Source organism: Telmatherina bonti, assembly GCF_933228915.1.
Source record: "Telmatherina bonti genome assembly, chromosome: 3".
In the NCBI taxonomy this organism is placed as follows: domain Eukaryota; kingdom Metazoa; phylum Chordata; class Actinopteri; order Atheriniformes; family Telmatherinidae; genus Telmatherina; species Telmatherina bonti.
In genome coordinates, this window is record NC_136621.1 from 1,393,380 (window position 1) to 1,416,744 (window position 23,365).

At 60.8% G+C, this 23,365-nt stretch overlaps 1 protein-coding gene across 2 annotated transcripts in view; it reads right to left on the reverse strand.

Moving 5' to 3' along the window:
• Nucleotides 1-23,365, reverse strand: part of sec23b (SEC23 homolog B, coat complex II component) — a 47,064-nt gene that overhangs the window by 10,363 nt on the left and 13,336 nt on the right. The window contains exons 2-13 of one of the 2 annotated variants that reach the window (XM_079238319.1): nt 23,043-23,270; nt 22,847-22,904; nt 22,586-22,672; nt 19,131-19,367; nt 18,949-19,031; nt 18,725-18,869; nt 4,308-4,466; nt 4,075-4,190; nt 3,872-3,995; nt 3,718-3,798; nt 3,558-3,647; nt 3,366-3,472 (exon numbers count right to left, since the gene is read on the reverse strand). In XM_079238319.1, coding sequence (XP_079094445.1) covers nt 3,366-3,472; nt 3,558-3,647; nt 3,718-3,798; nt 3,872-3,995; nt 4,075-4,190; nt 4,308-4,466; nt 18,725-18,869; nt 18,949-19,031; nt 19,131-19,367; nt 22,586-22,672; nt 22,847-22,904; nt 23,043-23,263 — 1,508 coding nt within the window. In that variant the 5' untranslated portion in view covers nt 23,264-23,270. Of the gene's footprint in view, nt 1-3,365; nt 3,473-3,557; nt 3,648-3,717; nt 3,799-3,871; nt 3,996-4,074; nt 4,191-4,307; nt 4,484-18,724; nt 18,870-18,948; nt 19,032-19,130; nt 19,368-22,585; nt 22,673-22,846; nt 22,905-23,042; nt 23,271-23,365 lie in introns of those variants that run through there. The other variant, XM_079238320.1, reaches the window with a different exon arrangement.

The following is a 23,365-nucleotide window of genomic DNA, read 5'->3' on the forward strand; positions in this document are numbered from 1 at the left end:
GGACGGGAGGCAGACGCGGACTTAGTCCTGCTCCGACTGGACGGGAGGCGGACGCGGACTTAGTCCTGCTCCGACTGGACGGGAGGCGGACGCGGACTTAGTCCTGCTCCGACTGGACGGGAGGCGGACGCGGACTTAGTCCTGCTCCGACTGGACGGGAGGCGGACGCGGACTTAGTCCTGCTCCGACTGGACGGGAGGCGGACGCGACTTAGTCCTGCTCCGACTGGACGGGAGGCGGACGCGGACTTAGTCCTGCTCCGACTGGACGGGAGGCGGACTTAGTCCTGCTCCGACTGGACGGGAGGCGGACTTAGTCCTGCTCCGACTGGACGGGAGGCAGACGCGGACTTAGTCCTGCTCCGACTGGACAGGAGGCAGACTTAGTCCTGCTCCGACTGGACGGGAGGCAGACACGGACTTAGTCCTGCTCCGACTGGACGGGAGGCAGACGCGGACTTAGTCCTGCTCCGACTGGACGGGAGGCAGACGCGACTTAGTCCTGCTCCGACTGGACGGGAGGCAGACGCGGACTTAGTCCTGCTCCGACTGGACGGGAGGCAGACGCGGACTTAGTCCTGCTCCGACTGGACGGGAGGCAGACGCGGACTTAGTCCTGCTCCGACTGGACGGGAGGCGGACGCGACTTAGTCCTGCTCCGACTGGACGGGAGGCAGACGCGACTTAGTCCTGCTCCGACTGGACGGGAGGCAGACGCGACTTAGTCCTGCTCCGACTGGACGGGAGGCAGACGCGGACTTAGTCCTGCTCCGACTGGACGGGAGGCGGACGCGACTTAGTCCTGCTCCGACTGGACGGGAGGCGGACGCGACTTAGTCCTGCTCCGACTGGACGGGAGGCGGACGCGACTTAGTCCTGCTCCGACTGGACGGGAGGCGGACGCGACTTAGTCCTGCTCCGACTGGACGGGAGGCGGACGCGACTTAGTCCTGCTCCGACTGGACGGGAGGCGGACGCGGACTTAGTCCTGCTCCGACTGGACGGGAGGCGGACGCGGACTTAGTCCTGCTCCGACTGGACGGGAGGCGGACGCGACTTAGTCCTGCTCCGACTGGACGGGAGGCGGACGCGACTTAGTCCTGCTCCGACTGGACGGGAGGCGGACGCGACTTAGTCCTGCTCCGACTGGACGGGAGGCAGACGCGGACTTAGTCCTGCTCCGACTGGACGGGAGGCGGACGCGGACTTAGTCCTGCTCCGACTGGACGGGAGGCGGACGCGGACTTAGTCCTGCTCCGACTGGACGGGAGGCGGACGCGGACTTAGTCCTGCTCCGACTGGACGGGAGGCGGACTTAGTCCTGCTCCGACTGGACGGGAGGCGGACGCGGACTTAGTCCTGCTCCGACTGGACGGGAGGCAGACGCGGACTTAGTCCTGCTCCGACTGGACGGGAGGCGGACGCGGACTTAGTCCTGCTCCGACTGGACGGGAGGCAGACGCGACTTAGTCCTGCTCCGACTGGACGGGAGGCAGACGCGACTTAGTCCTGCTCCGACTGGACGGGAGGCAGACGCGACTTAGTCCTGCTCCAACTGGACGGGAGGCAGACGCGGCAGTAAATTAACTCCAGTCTTTTCAGATGCAACATGGAAAACTACGTGTAGCTCCAGGAAATAAGTGAATTAATGAATTTAGTTCCTGCTTCTGTTAAACAGAAGGTCGAGTTTAGAATGATAGTTTGAGAAAAGTGTGAATGAGAGGAGAATTTGTTTTGTTATTGTGAATGGATATCACTGGGTTATGTCTGCCAGTCCCGCCACAGCAGGTTGGTGAGGAGACATTTTACTGGCTGAAAAGTGGCGTTCAGGTCGTGTCCTCTTGGCTAGTTGGCTGCATGAAAAGGGTGGAAACGGAGAAAGAGGAAGCAGGAAAAACAGGAGATTGTCTGGATTCTGTCGCATCGGAACAAACATTCAGCAGATCTTCAGCACGCCAAAAGAAACTTTATTCATCTTGGGACCGACGCTGCATGGTTCCACCATGGTTCCATCATGCTTCCATCATGATTCCATCATGGTTCCACCATGGTTCCACCATGATTTCATCATGGTTCCACCATGCTTCCATCATGCTTCCATCATGATTCCATCATGGTTCCACCATGGTTCCACCATGATTTCATCATGGTTCCACCATGGTTCCATCATGCTTCCATCATGATTCCACCATGGTTCCACCATGATTTCATCATGGTTCCACCATGGTTCCACCATGCTTCCACCATGCTTCCATCATGCTTCCATCATGATTCCATCATGATTCCATCATGGTTCCACCATGGTTCCACCATGGTTCCACCATGATTCCACCATGGTTCCATCATGGTTCCATCATGGTTCCACCATGCTTCCATCATGGTTCCACCATGGTTCCACCATGGTTCCACCATGCTTCCATCATGGTTCCATCATGATTCCATCATGATTCCATCATGGTTCCACCATGGTTCCACCATGGTTCCACCATGATTCCACCATGGTTCCATCATGGTTCCACCATGCTTCCATCATGGTTCCATCATGGTTCCATCATGGTTCCACCATGCTTCCATCATGGTTCCACCATGGTTCCACCATGGTTCCACCATGCTTCCATCATGGTTCCATCATGGTTCCACCATGGTTCCACCATGGTTCCATCATGGTTCCATCATGGTTCCACCATGGTTCCACCATGATTCCATCATATGGTTCCACCATGATTTCATCATGGTTCCATCATGGTTCCACCATGGTTCCACCATGGTTCCATCATGGTTCCACCATGGTTCCACCATGGTTCCATCATGCTTCCATCATGGTTCCACCATGGTTCCACCATGATTTCATCATGATTTCATCATGGTTCCATCATGGTTCCACCATGATTCCACCATGATTTCATCATGGTTCCATCATGGTTCCACCATGGTTCCATCATGGTTCCATCATGGTTCCACCATGGTTCCATCATGGTTCCATCATGATTTCATCATGGTTCCACCATGGTTACACCATGCTTCCATCATGGTTCCATCATGGTTCCATCATGGTTCCACCATGATTTCATCATGGTTCCATCATGATTCCATCATGGTTCCATCATGGTTCCACCATGATTCCATCATGGTTTCATCATGGTTTCATCATGGTTCCACCATGGTTCCACCATGGTTCCATCATGGTTTCATCATGGTTCCATCATGCTTCCATCATGGTTTCATCATGGTTCCATCATGGTTCCACCATGCTTCTATCATGGTTCTGTAATCAGACTAAACCACCAAACCTGATCGGTAGCTACCTTTTCTAAAAAACGCCCCCCCACTAAACGGGCCCTCGCCTCATGAAAACGTGCGACTTACTTCCTGGCGACGGTGGTGACGCGGATCCTCCTCTGCGTGTTGGAGTGCTGGTACTGGGTGACAAACTGGACGGCCCCCCGGCCGCCCTGCGGGACGGGGGCGTTGTGCTGCACACACACACACACAGGGTTGGTGGAGCTTCTACAGGATGTTTACACCATCATCCTCCATCTGATCACAAAGTTGTGTTACCTGGTTCACCACCTCAAAGTAAAGCCCCAGTGTGGTGGAGGGGGTGAGGCTGCAGACCTTCCACTGGCACGTGCCGCCAACGCCCATCTCCTGCGGAGAACACATGCCGGTAAACCACCGCTCAGCGGACACAAACCGAGCTGCTGGGATCCGAACTCACGTTCTCTGAGACGCAGCTTCCCTTTGAGCTGAGTGACACACACGGCCCGATGGCGCCGCACACCTTTAGCTCCCTTGACGTCTGACGATGAAAAGGAACAATGTCACGCGACGGCAGGAATACAAGCGGCGAACCGGCGACGCGGTGCATTTACCTTGACCTCCAGGAGGCCTCCGAAGGCCATGCGGAAGTCTCCGTTGAAGTCCTTACTGAAGACTCGCTGGAAGGTTTGCTTGAAGAGGGAAGTGTTGAAAGAGTCTCCCATCACGATGTGTCCCCTGGAACGCAACATTCCACAAGCTGGTTAACGCCAACGGAGAAGAAACGAGGTGCAGCGGCGTCGGCGTTCTGACCTACCCGGTGAGGTTGGACAGGCACTTCATCTCCAGCAGCCCCGTCTGGTCCAGAGCGCAGGCGTAGATGTCGATGCAGTGGCCGTTCACGGCGGAGCGGCTGGCCAGAGCTTCGTAGTACTGCCCACACGGAGAGACGGCGAGCAGAAGCAGAACACAGGAGACAACGAGACTTAACGCCATTTTGGAGGGAAAGGACGTGAAGAAGACGTCAAACTTTTCCTCCCACGGCCTTACCTTTGTGGCTTTCTTCAGGTGCCGTGCGTTGTCCTTCTGGATGTCGTGCCAGGAGCGGATGGGGATCTTCAGCTCGTCGCCCACCACCATGCCGGGGCCCTGGGTGGGCGGGCCGCCAATGAAGAGCATGACGCGAGCCCCCGTGTTGGGGAACGTTCCCTGGGGAGACAGTCCCACTTCACCTGGGCTCATTTCACTCACAGACTGTAAAATGTGTGAAATGCAGAGTAAAGTTTGCTGAAAGAAGACTCGGCTCTGCAGTTAAAACGCCCCCAGTAAACTGGGAATAAACCGGTTGCAGCGAAAGACGAAGAAACTGGGCTCAACGTTACAGAAGGAGCATTTGACCAACTTCCAGTTTCCATCCTGCCAGTACGGCTTCAGAGGAGGAACGCCGCCGTGTGCGGGACAGCGGGACAACGTGAGCGGGACAGCGGGACAACGTGAGCGGGACGCCGTGTGCGGGACAGCGGGACAACGTGAGCGGGACAGCGGGACAACGTGAGCGGGACGCCGTGTGCGGGACAGCGGGACAACGTGAGCGGGACGCCGTGTGCGGGACGCCGTGTGCGGGACAACGTGAGCGGGACAGCGGGACAACGTGAGCGGGACAACATTTGCGGGACAGCGAGACAACGTGAGCGGGACAGCGGGACAACGTGTGCGGGACAACGTGTGCGGGACGGCGTGTGCGGGACAGCGGGACAACGTGTGCGGGACAACGTGAGCGGGACAACGTGTGCGGGACAGCGGGACGCCGTGTGCGGGACAGCGGGACAACGTGAGCGGGACAACGTGTGCGGGACAGCGGGACGCCGTGTGCGGGACAGCGGGACAACGTGAGCGGGACAGCGGGACAACGTGAGCGGGACGCCGTGTGCGGGACAGCGGGACAACGTGTGCGGGACAACGTGAGCGGGACAGCGGGACAACGTGTGCGGGACAACGTGTGCGGGACGGCGTGTGCGGGACAGCGGGACAACGTGTGCGGGACAACGTGAGCGGGACAACGTGTGCGGGACAGCGGGACGCCGTGTGCGGGACAGCGGGACAACGTGAGCGGGACAGCGGGACAACGTGAGCGGGACGCCGTGTGCGGGACAGCGGGACAACGTGTGCGGGACAACGTGTGCGGGACAACGTGAGCGGGACAACGTGAGCGGGACAACGTGAGCGGGACAGCGGGACGCCGTGTGCGGGACAGCGGGACAACGTGAGCGGGACAGCGGGACAACGTGAGCGGGACGCCGTGTGCGGGACAGCGGGACAACGTGAGCGGGACGCCGTGTGCGGGACAGTGGGACAACGTGAGCGGGACAGCGGGACAACGTGAGCGGGACAGCGAGACGCCGTGTGCGGGACAACGTGAGCAAGACGCCGTGTGCGGGACGCCGTGTGCGGGCCAACGTGTGCGGGACAACGTGTGCGGGACAACGTGTGCGGGACAACGTGTGCAGGACGCCGTGAGCGGGACAACGTGTGCAGGACGCCGTGAGCGGGACAACGTGTGCGGGACAACGTGTGCGGGACAGCGGGACAACGTGAGCGGGACAACATTTGCGGGACAGCGGGACAACGTGAGCGGGACAGCGGGACAACGTGAGCGGGACAACATTTGCGGGACAGCGGGACAACGTGAGCGGGACAGCGGGACAACGTGAGCGGGACAACGTGTGCGGGACAACGTGTGCAGGACAACGTGTGCGGGACAATGTGTGAGGGACAGCGGGACAACGTGTGCGGGACGCCGTGTGCGGGACAGCGGGACAACGTGAGCGGGACGCCGTGTGCGGGACAGCGGGACAACGTGAGCGGGACAGCGGGACAACGTGAGCGGGACAACATTTGCGGGACAGCGGGACAATGTGTGAGGGACAGCGGGACAATGTGTGCGGGACGCCGTGTGCGGGACAGCGGGACAACGTGAGCGGGACGCCGTGTGCGGGACAGCGGGACAACGTGAGCGGGACAGCGGGACAACGTGAGCGGGACAACATTTGCGGGACAGCGGGACAACGTGAGCGGGACAGCGGGACAACGTGTGCGGGACAACGTGTGCGGGACGCCGTGTGCGGGACAGCGGGACAACGTGAGCGGGACGCCGTGTGCGGGACAACGTGTGCGGGACAGCGGGACAACGTGAGCGGGACAACATTTGCGGGACAGCGGGACAACGTGAGCGGGACAGCGGGACAACATGAGTGGGACAACATTTGCGGGACAGCGGGACAACGTGAGCGGGACAGCGGGACAACGTGAGCGGGACAACGGGACAACGTGTGCGGGACAGCGGGACAATGTGTGCGGGACGCCGTGTGCGGGACAGCGGGACGCCGTGTGCGGGACAACGTGTGCGGGACAACGTGTGCGGGACAACGTGAGCGGGACAACGTGAGCGGGACAGCGGGACAACGTGAGCGGGACAACATTTGCGGGACAGCGGGACAATGTGAGCGGGACAGCGGGACAACGTGTGCGGGACAACGTGTGCGGGACAACGTGTGCGGGACAATGTGTGCGGGACAGCGGGACAACGTGTGCGGGACAGCGGGACGCCGTGTGCGGGACAGCGGGACAACGTGAGCGGGACAGCGTGAGCGGGACGCCGTGTGCGGGACAGCGGGACAACGTGAGCGGGACAGCGGGACAACGTGAGCGGGACAGCGAGACGCCGTGTGCGGGACAACGTGAGCAAGACGCCGTGTGCGGGACAACGTGTGCGGGACGCCGTGAGCGGGACAACGTGTGCGGGACGCCGTGTGCGGGCCAACGTGTGCGGGACGCCGTGTGCGGGCCAACGTGTGCGGGACGCCGTGAGCGGGACAACGTGTGCTGGACAACGTGTGCGGGACGCCGTGTGCGGGACGCCGTGTGCGGGACAATGTGAGCGGGACAACGTGTGCGGGACAACGTGAGCGGGACAACGTGTGCGGGACAACGTGTGCGGGACAACGTGTGCGGGACGCCGTGTGCGGGACGCCGTGTGCGGGACAATGTGAGCGGGACAACGTGTGCGGGACAACTTGAGCGGGACAGCGGGACAACGTGTGCGGGACGCCGTGTGCGGGACAACGTGTGCGGGACAACGTGTGCGGGACAACGTGTGCGGGACAGCGGGACAACGTGAGCGGGACAGCGGGACAACATTTGCGGGACAGCGGGACAACGTGTGCGGGACAGCGGGACAACGTGAGCGGGACAACATTTGCGGGACAGCGGGACAACGTGTGCGGGACAATGTGTGCGGGACAGCGGGACAACGTGTGCGGGACGCCGGGACAACGTGAGCGGGACGTGAGCGGGACAACGTGTGCGGGACGCCGTGTGCGGGACAGCGGGACAACGTGAGCGGGACGCTGTGTGCGGGACAACGTGAGCGGGACAGCGGGACAATGTGTGCGGGACGCCATGTGCGGGACAGCGTGTGCGGGACGCCATGTGCGGGACAGCGGGACAACGTGAGCGGGACGCCGTGTGCGGGACAACGTGTGCGGGACAGCGGGACAACGTGAGCGGGACGCCGTGTGCGGGACAACGTGAGCGGGACAGCGGGACAACATTTGCGGGACAGCGGGACAACGTGTGCGGGACAGCGGGACAACGTGAGCGGGACAACATTTGCGGGACAGCGGGACAACGTGTGCGGGACAATGTGTGCGGGACAGCGGGACAACGTGTGCGGGACGCCGGGACAATGTGAGCGGGACGTGAGCGGGACAACGTGTGCGGGACGCCGTGTGCGGGACAGTGGGACAACGTGAGCGGGACGCTGTGTGCGGGACAACGTGAGCGGGACAGCGGGACAACGTGAGCGGGACAGCGGGACAATGTGTGCGGGACGCCATGTGCGGGACAGCGTGTGCGGGACGCCATGTGCGGGACAGCGGGACAACGTGTGCGGGACAGCGGGACAACGTGAGCGGGACAGCGGGACAACGTGAGCGGGACAACATTTGGGGGACAGCGGGACAACGTGAGCGGGACAACGTGTGCGGGACAACGTGTGCGGGACAACGTGTGCGGGACAATGTGTGCGGGACAGCGGGACAACGTGTGCGGGACAGCGGGACAATGTGTGCGGGACGCCGTGTGCGGGACAGCGGGACGCCGTGTGCGGGACAGCGGGACAACGTGAGCGGGACGCCGTGTGCGGGACAACGTGTGCGGGACAGCGGGACAACGTGAGCGGGACAGCGGGACAACGTGAGCGGGACAACATTTGCGGGACAGCGGGACAACGTGAGCGGGACAGCGGGACAACGTGTGCGGGACAACGTGTGCGGGACAATGTGTGCGGGACAGCGGGACAACGTGTGCGGGACAGCGGGACAATGTGTGCGGGACGCCGTGTGCGGGACAGCGGGACAACGTGAGCGGGACGCTGTGTGCGGGACGCCATGTGCGGGACAGCGTGTGCGGGACGCCATGTGCGGGACAGCGGGACAACGTGAGCGGGACGCCGTGTGCGGGACAACGTGTGCGGGACAGCGGGACAACGTGAGCGGGACAACGTGTGCGGGACAACGTGTGCGGGACAATGTGTGCGGGACAGCGGGACAACGTGTGCGGGACAGCGGGACAATGTGTGCGGGACGCCGTGTGCGGGACAGCGGGACGCCGTGTGCGGGACAGCGGGACAACGTGTGCGGGACAGCGGGACAACGTGAGCGGGACAGCGGGACAACGTGAGCGGGACAACATTTGCGGGACAGCGGGACAACGTGAGCGGGACAGCGGGACAACGTGTGCGGGACAACGTGTGCGGGACAATGTGTGCGGGACAGCGGGACAACGTGTGTGGGACAGCGGGACAATGTGTGCGGGACGCCGTGTGCGGGACAGCGGGACAACGTGAGCGGGACGCCGTGTGCGGGACAACGTGTGCGGGACAGCTGGACAACGTGAGCGGGACAGCGGGACAACGTGAGCGGGACAACATTTGCGGGACAGCGGGACAACGTGAGCGGGACAGCGGGACAACGTGTGCGGGACAACGGGACAATGTGTGCGGGACAACATTTGCGGGACAGCGGGACAACGTGAGCGGGACAACGGGACAACGTGTGCGGGACAGCGGGACAATGTGTGCGGGACGCCGTGTGCGGGACAGCGGGACGCCGTGTGCGGGACAACGTGTGCGGGACAACGTGTGCGGGACAACGTGAGCGGGACAGTGGGACAACGTGAGCGGGACAACATTTGCGGGACAGCGGGACAATGTGAGCGGGACAGCGGGACAACGTGTGCGGGACAATGTGTGCGGGACAGCGGGACAACGTGTGCGGGACAGCGGGACGCCGTGTGCGGGACAGCGGGACAACGTGAGCGGGACAGCGGGACAACGTGAGCGGGACAGCGGGACGCCGTGTGCGGGACAACGTGTGCGGGACAATGTGTGCGGGACAGCGGGACAACGTGTGCGGGACAGCGGGACGCCGTGTGCGGGACAACGTGTGCGGGACAATGTGTGCGGGACAGCGGGACAACGTGTGCGGGACAGCGGGACGCCGTGTGCGGGACAGCGGGACAACGTGTGCGGGACGCCGTGTGCGGGACGCCGTGTGCGGGACAGCGGGACAACGTGAGCGGGACAGCGGGACAACGTGTGCGGGACGCCGTGTGCGGGACAGCGGGACAACGTGAGCGGGACGCCGTGTGCGGGACAGCGGGACAACGTGAGCGGGACAGTGGGACAACATTTGCGGGACAACGTGTGCGGGACAACGTGTGCGGGACAATGTGTGAGGGACGGCGGGACACCGTGTGCGGGACAATGTGTGCGGGACAGCGGGACAACGTGTGCGGGACAGCGGGACGCCGTGTGCGGGACAGCGGGACGTGTGCGGGACAGCGGGACAACGTGTGCGGGACAGCGGGACAACGTGTGCGGGACAGCGGGACAACGTGTGCGGGACGCCGTGTGCGGGACGCCGTGTGCGGGACAGCGGGACAACGTGAGCGGGACAGCGGGACAACGTGTGCGGGACAGCGGGACAACGTGAGCGGGACAGCGGGACAACGTGTGCGGGACGCCGTGTGCGGGACAGCGGGACAACGTGAGCGGGACGCCGTGTGCGGGACAGCGGGACAACGTGAGCGGGACGCCGTGTGCGGGACAACGTGTGCGGGACAGCTGGACAACGTGAGCGGGACAGCGGGACAACGTGAGCGGGACAACATTTGCGGGACAGCGGGACAACGTGAGCGGGACAGCGGGACAACGTGTGCGGGACAACGGGACAATGTGTGCGGGACAACATTTGCGGGACAGCGGGACAACGTGAGCGGGACAACGGGACAACGTGTGCGGGACAGCGGGACAATGTGTGCGGGACGCCGTGTGCGGGACAGCGGGACGCCGTGTGCGGGACAACGTGTGCGGGACAACGTGTGCGGGACAACGTGAGCGGGACAGTGGGACAACGTGAGCGGGACAACATTTGCGGGACAGCGGGACAATGTGAGCGGGACAGCGGGACAACGTGTGCGGGACAATGTGTGCGGGACAGCGGGACAACGTGTGCGGGACAGCGGGACGCCGTGTGCGGGACAGCGGGACAACGTGAGCGGGACAGCGGGACAACGTGAGCGGGACAGCGGGACGCCGTGTGCGGGACAACGTGTGCGGGACAATGTGTGCGGGACAGCGGGACAACGTGTGCGGGACAGCGGGACGCCGTGTGCGGGACAACGTGTGCGGGACAATGTGTGCGGGACAGCGGGACAACGTGTGCGGGACAGCGGGACGCCGTGTGCGGGACAGCGGGACAACGTGTGCGGGACGCCGTGTGCGGGACGCCGTGTGCGGGACAGCGGGACAACGTGAGCGGGACAGCGGGACAACGTGTGCGGGACGCCGTGTGCGGGACAGCGGGACAACGTGAGCGGGACGCCGTGTGCGGGACAGCGGGACAACGTGAGCGGGACAGTGGGACAACATTTGCGGGACAACGTGTGCGGGACAACGTGTGCGGGACAATGTGTGAGGGACGGCGGGACACCGTGTGCGGGACAATGTGTGCGGGACAGCGGGACAACGTGTGCGGGACAGCGGGACGCCGTGTGCGGGACAGCGGGACGTGTGCGGGACAGCGGGACAACGTGTGCGGGACAGCGGGACAACGTGTGCGGGACAGCGGGACAACGTGTGCGGGACGCCGTGTGCGGGACAGCGGGACAACGTGAGCGGGACAGCGGGACAACGTGTGCGGGACGCCGTGTGCGGGACAGCGGGACAACGTGAGCGGGACGCCGTGTGCGGGACAGCGGGACAACGTGAGCGGGACAGTGGGACAACATTTGCGGGACAACGTGTGCGGGACAACGTGTGCGGGACAATGTGTGCGGGACAGCGGGACGACGTGTGCGGGACAGCGGGACAACGTGTGCGGGACGCCGTGTGCGGGACAGCGGGACAACGTGTGCGGGACAGCGGGACAACGTGAGCGGGACAGCGGGACAACGTGTGCGGGACGCCGTGTGCGGGACAGCGGGACAACGTGAGCGGGACAGTGGGACAACATTTGCGGGACAATGTGTGCGGGACAGCGGGACGACGTGTGCGGGACAACGTGTGCGGGACAGCGGGACAACGTGAGCGGGACAGCGGGACAACGTGTGCGGGACGCCGTGTGCGGGACAGCGGGACAACGTGAGCGGGACAGTGGGACAACATTTGCGGGACAATGTGTGCGGGACAGCGGGACGACGTGTGCGGGACAGCGGGACAACGTGTCCGGGACAATGTGTGCGGGACAGCGGGACGACGTGTGCGGGACAGCGGGACAACGTGTGCGGGACGCCGTGTGCGGGACAGCGGGACAACTTGTGCGGGACAGCGGGACAACGTGAGCGGGACAGTGGGACAACATTTGCGGGACAACGTGTGCGGGACAACGTGTGCGGGACAATGTGTGCGGGACAGCGGGACGACGTGTGCGGGACAACGTGTGCGGGACGCCGTGTGCGGGACAGCGGGACAACGTGTGCAGGACAGCGGGACAAAGTGAGCGGGACAGCGGGACAACGTGTGCGGGACGCCGTGTGCGGGACAGCGGGACAACGTGTGCGGGACAACGTGTGCGGGACAGCGGGACAACGTGTGCGGGACAACGTGTGCGGGACAATGTGTGCGGGACAATGTGTGCGGGACAGCGGGACGACGTGTGCGGGACAGCGGGACAACGTGTCCGGGACAATGTGTGCGGGACAGCGGGACGACGTGTGCGGGACAGCGGGACAACGTGTGCGGGACGCCGTGTGCGGGACAGCGGGACAACTTGTGCAGGACAGCGGGACAACATTTGCGGGACAACGTGTGCGGGACAATGTGTGCGGGACAGCGGGACAACGTGTGCGGGACAGCGGGACAACGTGTGCGGGACAGCGGGACAACGTGTGCGGGACAGCGGGACAACGTGTGCGGGACAGCGGGACAATGTGTGCGGGACAGCGGGACAACGTGTGCGGGACGCCGTGTGCGGGACAGCGGGACAACGTGAGCGGGACAGTGGGACAACATTTGCGGGACAACGTGTGCGGGACAACGTGTGCGGGACAATGTGTGCGGGACAGCGGGACGACGTGTGCGGGACAGCGGGACAACGTGTGCGGGACGCCGTGTGCGGGACAGCGGGACAACTTGTGCAGGACAGCGGGACAACATTTGCGGGACAACGTGTGCGGGACAATGTGTGCGGGACAGCGGGACAACGTGTGCGGGACAGCGGGACAACGTGTGCGGGACAGCGGGACAACGTGTGCGGGACAGCGGGACAACGTGTGCGGGACAGCGGGACAACGTGTGCGGGACGCCGTGTGCGGGACAGCGGGACAACGTGAGCGGGACAGTGGGACAACATTTGCGGGACAACGTGTGCGGGACAACGTGTGCGGGACAATGTGTGCGGGACAGCGGGACGACGTGTGCGGGACAGCGGGACAACGTGTGCGGGACGCCGTGTGCGGGACAGCGGGACAACGTGTGCAGGACAGCGGGACAAAGTGAGCGGGACAGCGGGACAACGTGTGCGGGACGCCGTGTGCGGGACAGCGGGACAACGTGTGCGGGACAACGTGTGCGGGACAGCGGGACAACGTGTGCGGGACAGCGGGACGCCGTGTGCGGGACAGCGGGACAACGTGTGCGGGACAACGTGTGCGGGACAACGTGAGCGGGACAACGTGTGCGGGACAGCGGGACAACGTGAGCGGGACAGCGGGACAACGTGTCCGGGACGCCGTGTGCGGGACAGCGGGACAACTTGTGCGGGACAACGTGAGCGGGACAGCGGGACAACGTGAGCGGGACGCCGTGTGCGGGACAGCGGGACAACGTGAGCGGGACAACGTGAGCGGGACAACGTGTGCGGGACAACGTGTGCGGGACAACGTGAGCGGGACAACGTGAGCGGGACAACGTGAGCGGGACAACGTGTGCGGGACGCCGTGTGCGGGACGCCGTGTGCGGGACAGCGGGACAACGTGAGCGGGACAACGTGAGCGGGACAGCGGGACGTGTGAGGGACAGCGGGACAATGTGAGCGGGACAGCGGGACAACGTGAGCGGGACAACGTGAGCGGGACAGCGGGACAACGTGAGCGGGACAACGTGAGCGGGACAGCGGGACAACGTGAGCGGGACAGCGGGACGTGAGCGGGACAACGTGAGCGGGACAGCGGGACGTGAGCGGGACGTGAGCGGGACAACATGAGCGGGACAGCGGGACGTGAGCGGGACAACATGAGCGGGACGTGAGCGGGACAACGTGAGCGGGACAGCGGGACGTGAGCGGGACAACATGAGCGGGACGTGAGCGGGACAACATGAGCGGGACAGCGGGACGTGAGCGGGACAACATGAGCGGGACGTGAGCGGGACAACGTGAGCGGGACAGCGGGACGTGAGCGGGACAACATGAGCGGGACGTGAGCGGGACAACATGAGCGGGACAGCGGGACGTGAGCGGGACAACATGAGCGGGACAGCGGGACGTGAGCGGGACAACATGAGCGGGACGTGAGCGGGACAACGTGAGCGGGACAGCGGGACAACGTGTGCGGGACGCCGTGTGCGGGACAGCGGGACAACGTGAGCGGGACAGTGGGACAACATTTGCGGGACAATGTGTGCGGGACAGCGGGACGACGTGTGCGGGACAGCGGGACAACGTGTCCGGGACAATGTGTGCGGGACAGCGGGACGACGTGTGCGGGACAGCGGGACAACGTGTGCGGGACGCCGTGTGCGGGACAGCGGGACAACTTGTGCGGGACAGCGGGACAACGTGAGCGGGACAGTGGGACAACATTTGCGGGACAACGTGTGCGGGACAACGTGTGCGGGACAATGTGTGCGGGACAGCGGGACGACGTGTGCGGGACAACGTGTGCGGGACGCCGTGTGCGGGACAGCGGGACAACGTGTGCAGGACAGCGGGACAAAGTGAGCGGGACAGCGGGACAACGTGTGCGGGACGCCGTGTGCGGGACAGCGGGACAACGTGTGCGGGACAACGTGTGCGGGACAGCGGGACAACGTGTGCGGGACAACGTGTGCGGGACAATGTGTGCGGGACAATGTGTGCGGGACAGCGGGACGACGTGTGCGGGACAGCGGGACAACGTGTCCGGGACAATGTGTGCGGGACAGCGGGACGACGTGTGCGGGACAGCGGGACAACGTGTGCGGGACGCCGTGTGCGGGACAGCGGGACAACTTGTGCAGGACAGCGGGACAACATTTGCGGGACAACGTGTGCGGGACAACGTGTGCGGGACAGCGGGACAACGTGTGCGGGACAGCGGGACAATGTGTGCGGGACAGCGGGACAACGTGTGCGGGACGCCGTGTGCGGGACAGCGGGACAACGTGAGCGGGACAGTGGGACAACATTTGCGGGACAACGTGTGCGGGACAACGTGTGCGGGACAATGTGTGCGGGACAGCGGGACGACGTGTGCGGGACAGCGGGACAACGTGTGCGGGACGCCGTGTGCGGGACAGCGGGACAACGTGTGCAGGACAGCGGGACAAAGTGAGCGGGACAGCGGGACAACGTGTGCGGGACGCCGTGTGCGGGACAGCGGGACAACGTGTGCGGGACAACGTGTGCGGGACAGCGGGACAACGTGTGCGGGACAGCGGGACGCCGTGTGCGGGACAGCGGGACAACGTGTGCGGGACAACGTGTGCGGGACAACGTGAGCGGGACAACGTGTGCGGGACAGCGGGACAACGTGAGCGGGACAGCGGGACAACGTGTCCGGGACGCCGTGTGCGGGACAGCGGGACAACTTGTGCGGGACAACGTGAGCGGGACAGCGGGACAACGTGAGCGGGACGCCGTGTGCGGGACAGCGGGACAACGTGAGCGGGACAACGTGAGCGGGACAACGTGTGCGGGACAACGTGAGCGGGACAACGTGAGCGGGACAACGTGAGCGGGACAACGTGTGCGGGACGCCGTGTGCGGGACGCCGTGTGCGGGACAGCGGGACAACGTGAGCGGGACAACGTGAGCGGGACAACGTGAGCGGGACAGCGGGACGTGTGAGGGACAGCGGGACAATGTGAGCGGGACAGCGGGACAACGTGAGCGGGACAACGTGAGCGGGACAGCGGGACAACGTGAGCGGGACAACGTGAGCGGGACAGCGGGACAACGTGAGCGGGACAGCGGGACGTGAGCGGGACAACGTGAGCGGGACAGCGGGACGTGAGCGGGACGTGAGCGGGACAACATGAGCGGGACAGCGGGACGTGAGCGGGACAACATGAGCGGGACGTGAGCGGGACAACGTGAGCGGGACAGCGGGACGTGAGCGGGACAACATGAGCGGGACGTGAGCGGGACAACATGAGCGGGACAGCGGGACGTGAGCGGGACAACATGAGCGGGACGTGAGCGGGACAACGTGAGCGGGACAGCGGGACGTGAGCGGGACAACATGAGCGGGACGTGAGCGGGACAACATGAGCGGGACAGCGGGACGTGAGCGGGACAACATGAGCGGGACAGCGGGACGTGAGCGGGACAACATGAGCGGGACGTGAGCGGGACAACATGAGCGGGACAGCGGGACGTGAGCGGGACAACATGAGCGGGACGTGAGCGGGACAACATGAGCGGGACGTGAGCGGGACAACATGAGCGGGACGTGAGCGGGACAACGTGAGCGGGACAGCGGGACGTGAGCGGGACAACATGAGCGGGACGTGAGCGGGACAACATGAGCGGGACAGCGGGACGTGAGCGGGACAACATGAGCGGGACGTGAGCGGGACAACATGAGCGGGACGTGAGCGGGACAACATGAGCGGGACGTGAGCGGGACAACATGAGCGGGACGTGAGCGGGACAACATGAGCGGGACAGCGGGACGTGAGTGGGTATGGCAAGTCGATAGTATGAAAAATCGGACGTAAATTAAACCGTATTCTAAACCATAAAAAGCGGCATGTGCCGTTTTTTTTCGCAAACATGTTGTGAATCTGAACGCGCGGTGGCGTTTTATGCATATTTTATCTCTAAGAGGCTTCTTCTGACTGCTCAGCCACTGGATGTTCGGGCTTTGTACCCAATCAGTGCTTCGGTAGTCATGATCCTAGCCTACATACATACACACACCTGCCATTCTGCTCCTGTCTTAATCAGTGTGTTGTACCTGTTGCTGGGCTCTTTTGTGTATGACACTGAAATCAACAAAGTCATCTCGACATATCATGTTTATAGTTACAGGCCACACAGTCTGCACTCCGACTACCGGCATGAGGTTCCCCCAAGGTTAACCATGGCTGCCGTTTTGATGTCTCGTACAACACCTGGTATAAATTCAGTCAGCAGGACAAAAGCTAACAATAATTTGGTCTGTAAAGAACAGTTGATAATAAACACGAGACACAAAATGAAAGTTTTAACAAATGTCCTCGTTATTAATTAATCCACAACCGCAGTAATTGCGATTGGAATTGCAGATACAAATTTGGATGAGCAAGAACTTTACTTTCAAAATCTTTTTGTGATTTTATTACATTGTTCATGTAACAAATGTGTTTTTTCTCCCTAACTGCAGCTGAAATGCATTTATAAACGAATCACTGCAGGAACAGGAATAAAAAAAAAAAGCCTCAAGATGTAATACAGCAGTGATATATTTTATTAATTGTTTCCATGAAAAGTCTATGTGGAGGCGCGGCAAGCTTTATCATGTCGCGTTTTGAGCATCGGCATCACACGCCTTAAACTATAAAAGAGGTTTTATAAGGTTGATGCGCGTCAAAAGCCAGAGATGTAAAATCTGAACTTTGGCTGCTTCACGCATAGCATCAGCCAATCAGAGCGATCAGCTGGCAGCTCCTGGAGGATTCCTGTGGTGAACCCAGACCCGGGCCTGAGACGCCCTACGTCAGCGTTCCTCATGCGGCTCTCTGACTCCTGCCTTGCGGCTCGTGAAGCAGCCGCTGGCTTTCTGAAAATGCATCTAAACAAGTCATAATGATCCTCAACGCTGCAGTTCTCTCCACTAACAAGAGCTGCAGGCTTTGCTGTCCTAACGGCCCTAACTGACCCTGTCCGGGTTGCCAGTTCTGGCTGATTTCAGCTGCAGTGAACTCCACCAAAGAGCCGCTCCGTCGGTAGCTCCGTATATATAATGAAAAAGAAACGCCCACATTCTGGAGGCTTTATTGTATTTTCACCAGATACTGTTGCATGAGAACGCCGTTACTCCGTGTAAAATTTAGGATCACCATTCCTTGCTGAAAAGCTGAATGTTACTGATTTGGCAACGTAGCAGGATACGTTGCCTAGCAACGCTTTGTTTGGAGGGGACTCTGCTGTGTGCGGCTCTTGTTGCATTAACAATGACTATCACTGCCCTAAGACGACGTTCTCTGTCTTTATTTATGAAATAAAACCATGCCATCTCTCTGCTGCACCGCCATCATTCAGACTCATCTCTTTCCCGCCGCGTTTGCCGCTCCAGACACGCATCAGGAGCGTTTTGGACGTCGGACACAAAAGTGGAAGTTTAGTGACCAGCATCGAGCGTTCAGGCCTGAACACACCGTAACCGTCTGAGGAAGCGGCGTTTAAAGCCACGTATCGTCCGCATGTGCAGAAAAAGCAGCTTTTCCAGACGCTGAAAGCTGCCTGCAGCTGTGGAGATAAATCTGAGCGGAGGAACGGCGCCATCTTCTGCAGTTACATAAGCAGAGATTATCAGGAGCAGATAAGGCTGGAGGGAAGGGACAGGAAGCAGCCTTTGAACCGACAGCGGAGGATGATTATCGAGCTGTGTGTGACGTCCTGACGTGATGCAGATAAAGTTCACGCCACCATGAAGCATCTTAGTGGACCAGTGAACTGTAGGTGTGTCCTACACGTCCCATGGCACCGTGTTGGCGTCTGCTGTACCTCCAGGAGGCCCACGGCGATGGACAGGGCGACACCAGTGGAGCGGAGAGGCCGCTTGCCCTGCGGGACGGGCCACGGGTCTCTCTGGAGCTCTCCCAGCAAGTCCGTCAGGTTCATGTCCACTCGGTGCACGGGCTGGAGGAACCTGATGGGAACGAGCACAGATCAGCACGGCGGGGGGAAAGCAGAGGGAGACGGCGAGCGAGACGGCGAGCTGTCCGTACCTGCAGGAGGCGGCAGCATCCTGGGAGGCCGGGGGGCGACCCTGCTGCCCGGATGCTGCTGGCCTTGTCAACCCGAGCATCTCCTGCAAACAAATCAGCTGTTTTTACTCCAGTTTTCAGGAGCGTCCCTGTGAAGTTGCCACGCTGAAGATCTGAGACTACATCCTGGATCCTGGACCAACCTGGATCTGCTTGGACGACAGGTCCTTGGTTCCCCGGAACACATAGCTCTTGGCGATCCCCTCGCAGCTCAGCTCGTGAACCTGAACCATGCGTCCAAACGTGATGAGGCCCACCAGGGCGTTGGGCGGCAGCAGACTCAGCGACATCTGCAGAGACTCCTTCAGGGCCTGCAGGTCCTCTTCTTCCAAACATGTGTCCACAACATACAGGAAGATCAGCGGCGCCGGGGGTCCGCGCTGGGAAAACACAGCAGGACAATTTACCGTCTGTCTGCCATAAACCAAACGTCTGGCAACGAGAAAGAGAAGCAGCAGCGTGGCAACGGCTGGCTTCTCCACCGCTGTGTGATCTTCCCTGGCTCACGCTGCTCTACGCTACTCTATGCTGCTCTACGCTGCTGTACGCTGCTCTATGCTGCTCTACGCTGCTCTATGCTGCTCTACGCTGCTGTATGCTGCTCTATGCTGCTGTACGCTGATCTACGCTGCTGTATGCTGCTCTACGCTGCTGTATGCTGCTCTATGCTGCTCTACGCTGCTGTACGCTGCTCTATGCTGCTCTATGCTGCTGTACGCTGATCTATGCTGCTCTACGCTGCTGTACGCTGCTCTATGCTGCTCTATGCTGCTGTACGCTGATCTATGCTGCTCTACGCTGCTGTACGCTGCTCTATGCTGCTCTATGCTGCTGTACGCTGATCTATGCTGCTCTACGCTGCTGTACGCTGCTCTATGCTGCTCTATGCTGCTGTACGCTGATCTATGCTGCTCTACGCTGCTGTATGCTGCTCTATGCTGCTCTACGCTGCTCTATGCTGCTCTATGCTGCTGTACGCTGATCTATGCTGCTCTACGCTGCTGTACGCTGCTCTATGTTGCTCTACGCTGCTGTATGCTGCTCTACGCTGCTCTATGCTGCTCTATGCTGCTCTACGCTGCTGTACGCTGCTCTATGCTGCTCTACGCTGCTCTATGCTGCTGTACGCTGATCTACGCTGCTGTATGCTGCTCTACGCTGCTGTACGCTGCTCTATGCTGCTCTACGCTGCTGTACGCTGCTCTATGCTGCTCTATGCTGCTGTACGCTGATCTACGCTGCTGTATGCTGCTCTACGCTGCTGTATGCTGCTCTATGCTGCTGTACGCTGCTCTACGCTGCTGTATGCTGCTGTATGCTGCTGTATGATGCTGTATGCTGCTCTACGCTGCTGTATGCTGCTGTACGCTGCTCTACGCTGCTGTATGCTGCTGTATGCTGCTGTATGATGCTGTATGCTGCTCTACGCTGCTGTACGCTGCTCTATGCTGCTCTGCGCTGCTGTACGCTGCTGTATGCTGCTCTACGCTGCTGCATGCTGCTCTGCGCTGCTGTATGCTGCTGTACGCTGCTCTAAGCTGCTGTATGCTGCTCTATGCTGCTGTACGCTGCTCTAAGCTGCTGTATGCTGCTCTATGCTGCTGTATGCTGCTCTACGCTGCTGTACGCTGCTCTAAGCTGCTGTATGCTGCTCTATGCTGCTGTACGCTGCTCTAAGCTGCTGTATGCTGCTCTACGCTGCTGCATGCTGCTCTGCGCTGCTGTATGCTGCTGTACGCTGCTCTAAGCTGCTGTACGCTGCTCTACGCTGCTGTATGCTGCTCTATGCTGCTGTATGCTACTCTACGCTGCTGTATGCTGCTCTATGCTGCTGTACGCTGCTCTAAGCTGCTGTACGCTGCTCTACGCTGCTGTATGCTGCTCTATGCTGCTGTATGCTACTCTACGCTGCTGTATGCTACTCTACGCTGCTGTACGCTGCTCTAAGCTGCTGTACGCTGCTCTACGCTGCTGTACGCTGCTGTACGCTGCTGTATGCTGCTCTACGCTACTCTACGCTGCTGTATGCTACTCTACGCTGCTGTATGCTGCTCTATGCTGCTGTACGCTGCTGTATGATGCTGTATGCTGCTCTACGCTGCTGTACGATGCTGTATGCTGCTGTATGCTGCTCTACGCTGCTCTATGCTGCTGTATGCTGCTCTATGCTGCTGTACGCTGCTGTATGATGCTGTATGCTGCTCTACGCTGCTGTACGATGCTGTATGCTGCTGTATGCTGCTCTACGCTGCTCTATGCTGCTGTATGCTGCTCTGCGCTGCTGTACGCTGCTCTATGCTGCTCTACGCTGCTGTATGCTAATCTATGCTGCTCTACGCTGCTGTACGCTGCTCTATGCTGCTGTACGCTGCTCTATGCTGCTGTATGCTACTCTACGCTGCTCTACGCTGCTGTACGCTGCTGTATGCTGCTGTATGCTGCTGTATGCTGCTCTACGTTGCTGTATGCTGCTCTACGCTGCTCTATGCTGCTGTATGCTGCTCTACGCTGCTGTATGCTGCTCTATGTTGCTCTACGCTGCTGTATGCTGCTCTATACTGCTGTATGCTGCTGTATGCTGCTGTACGCTGCTGTATGCTGCTCTACGCTGCTGTATGCTGCTCTACGCTGCTGTACGCTGCTCTACGCTGCTGTATGCTGCTCTACGCTACTCTATGCTGCTGTATGCTGCTCTACGCTGCTCCATGCTGCTCTACGCTGCTGTACGCTGCTGTATGCTGCTCTACGCTGCTGTATGCTGCTCTACGCTGCTGTATGCTGCTCTACGCTGCTGTACGCTGCTCTACGCTACTCTATGCTGCTGTATGCTGCTCTACGCTACTCTATGCTGCTCCATGCTACTCTATGCTGCTGTATGCTGCTCTACGCTGCTGTACGCTGCTGTATGCTACTCTATGCTGCTGTATGCTGCTCTACACTGCTGTATGCTGCTCTACGCTGCTGTATGCTGCTCTACGCTGCTGTATGCTGCTCTACGCTGCTGTATGCTGCTCTATGCTGCTGTATGCTACTCTATGCTGCTGTATGCTGCTCTATGCTACTCTATGCTGCTGTATGCTGCTGTATGCTACTCTATACTGCTGTATGCTGCTCTATGCTACTCTATGCTGCTCTATGCTACTCTATGCTGCTGTATGCTGCTCTATGCTACTCTATGCTGCTCTATGCTGCTCTACGCTGCTGTATGCTGCTCTACGCTGCTGTATGCTGCTCTACGCTGCTGTATGCTACTCTATGCTGCTGTATGCTACTCTATGCTGCTCTACGCTGCTGTATGCTGCTCTACGCTGCTGTATGCTGCTCTACGCTGCTGTATGCTACTCTATGCTGCTGTATGCTGCTCTACGCTGCTGTATGCTGCTCTATGCTGCTGTATGCTGCTCTACGCTGACCACAGCAGCAGTTGCATCCTCACCGGTTACACAGTACGCGGTACGTGTACTGTGTAACCGTGTGACGCTTCCATCAACGTGTTTCAGAACCGGACATGTGGTCCAGAACTTCTGTTCTGCTGGATCCCATTTTTCCTTTGAACTGAGTGTCTGCAAAACTTCATGTACCGAGGTGGAGTATTTACCTGCACGATGTACTCGATGGTGGAAAACTGCGGCATGAGCTCAGCTGGCTGGTTCACCTCTGATATGCCGGCGTACGACGGCGGGAACTGCGCACACACACACACACACACACACACACACACACACACACACACACACACACACACACACACACACACACACACACACACACAGACACAGACACACACACACACACACAGATGAAGCGGTCGGTCTGCAGGCTCGTCCAGATGTTGAGAGAACAGCTGATTGCTACTCACAGGGTTCCTCTGGAAGCAGAAGTTGCACGCCCAGATTTTGGCTCTGAAGTCTACTTGGCTGGAACGGAGGAGACACGAAGGTCGTTGTCATTTCAGGTAGAGCGGCGCCGCAGACGGCGTGCTCGTGCTGTGGAATAAGCACCAACGTGCAAACAGGGAAGGAACTGTACTGAGCTGCTGGTCCTGCTGAACTTACCACAGCGGGTTGAGGACCGCCTTGCAGTTGGCCCGGCTGCACAGAACCGGCTCATACTGGACCGGCGGCAGGCTGGGCCGCTCCTTCAGGGGGGTGAAGAGGCAGGAGACGGGGACCACCAGCCTGGTGGCCTCCAGCCGGCTGGAAGGCCACAGGTTCCAGCTGAACCTCACGCCGTCCCTGTCCTCGTTCTGCTGGATGAACTCCTGGTACGCCGACATCGCCGAGCTGCGCCCAGACAGAGAAACCAGTTCAGACTGGTGGTGCAGACTGGGCCGCTCCTCACACCAGTACACCTGCTCCTCCCACCAGCACACCTGCTC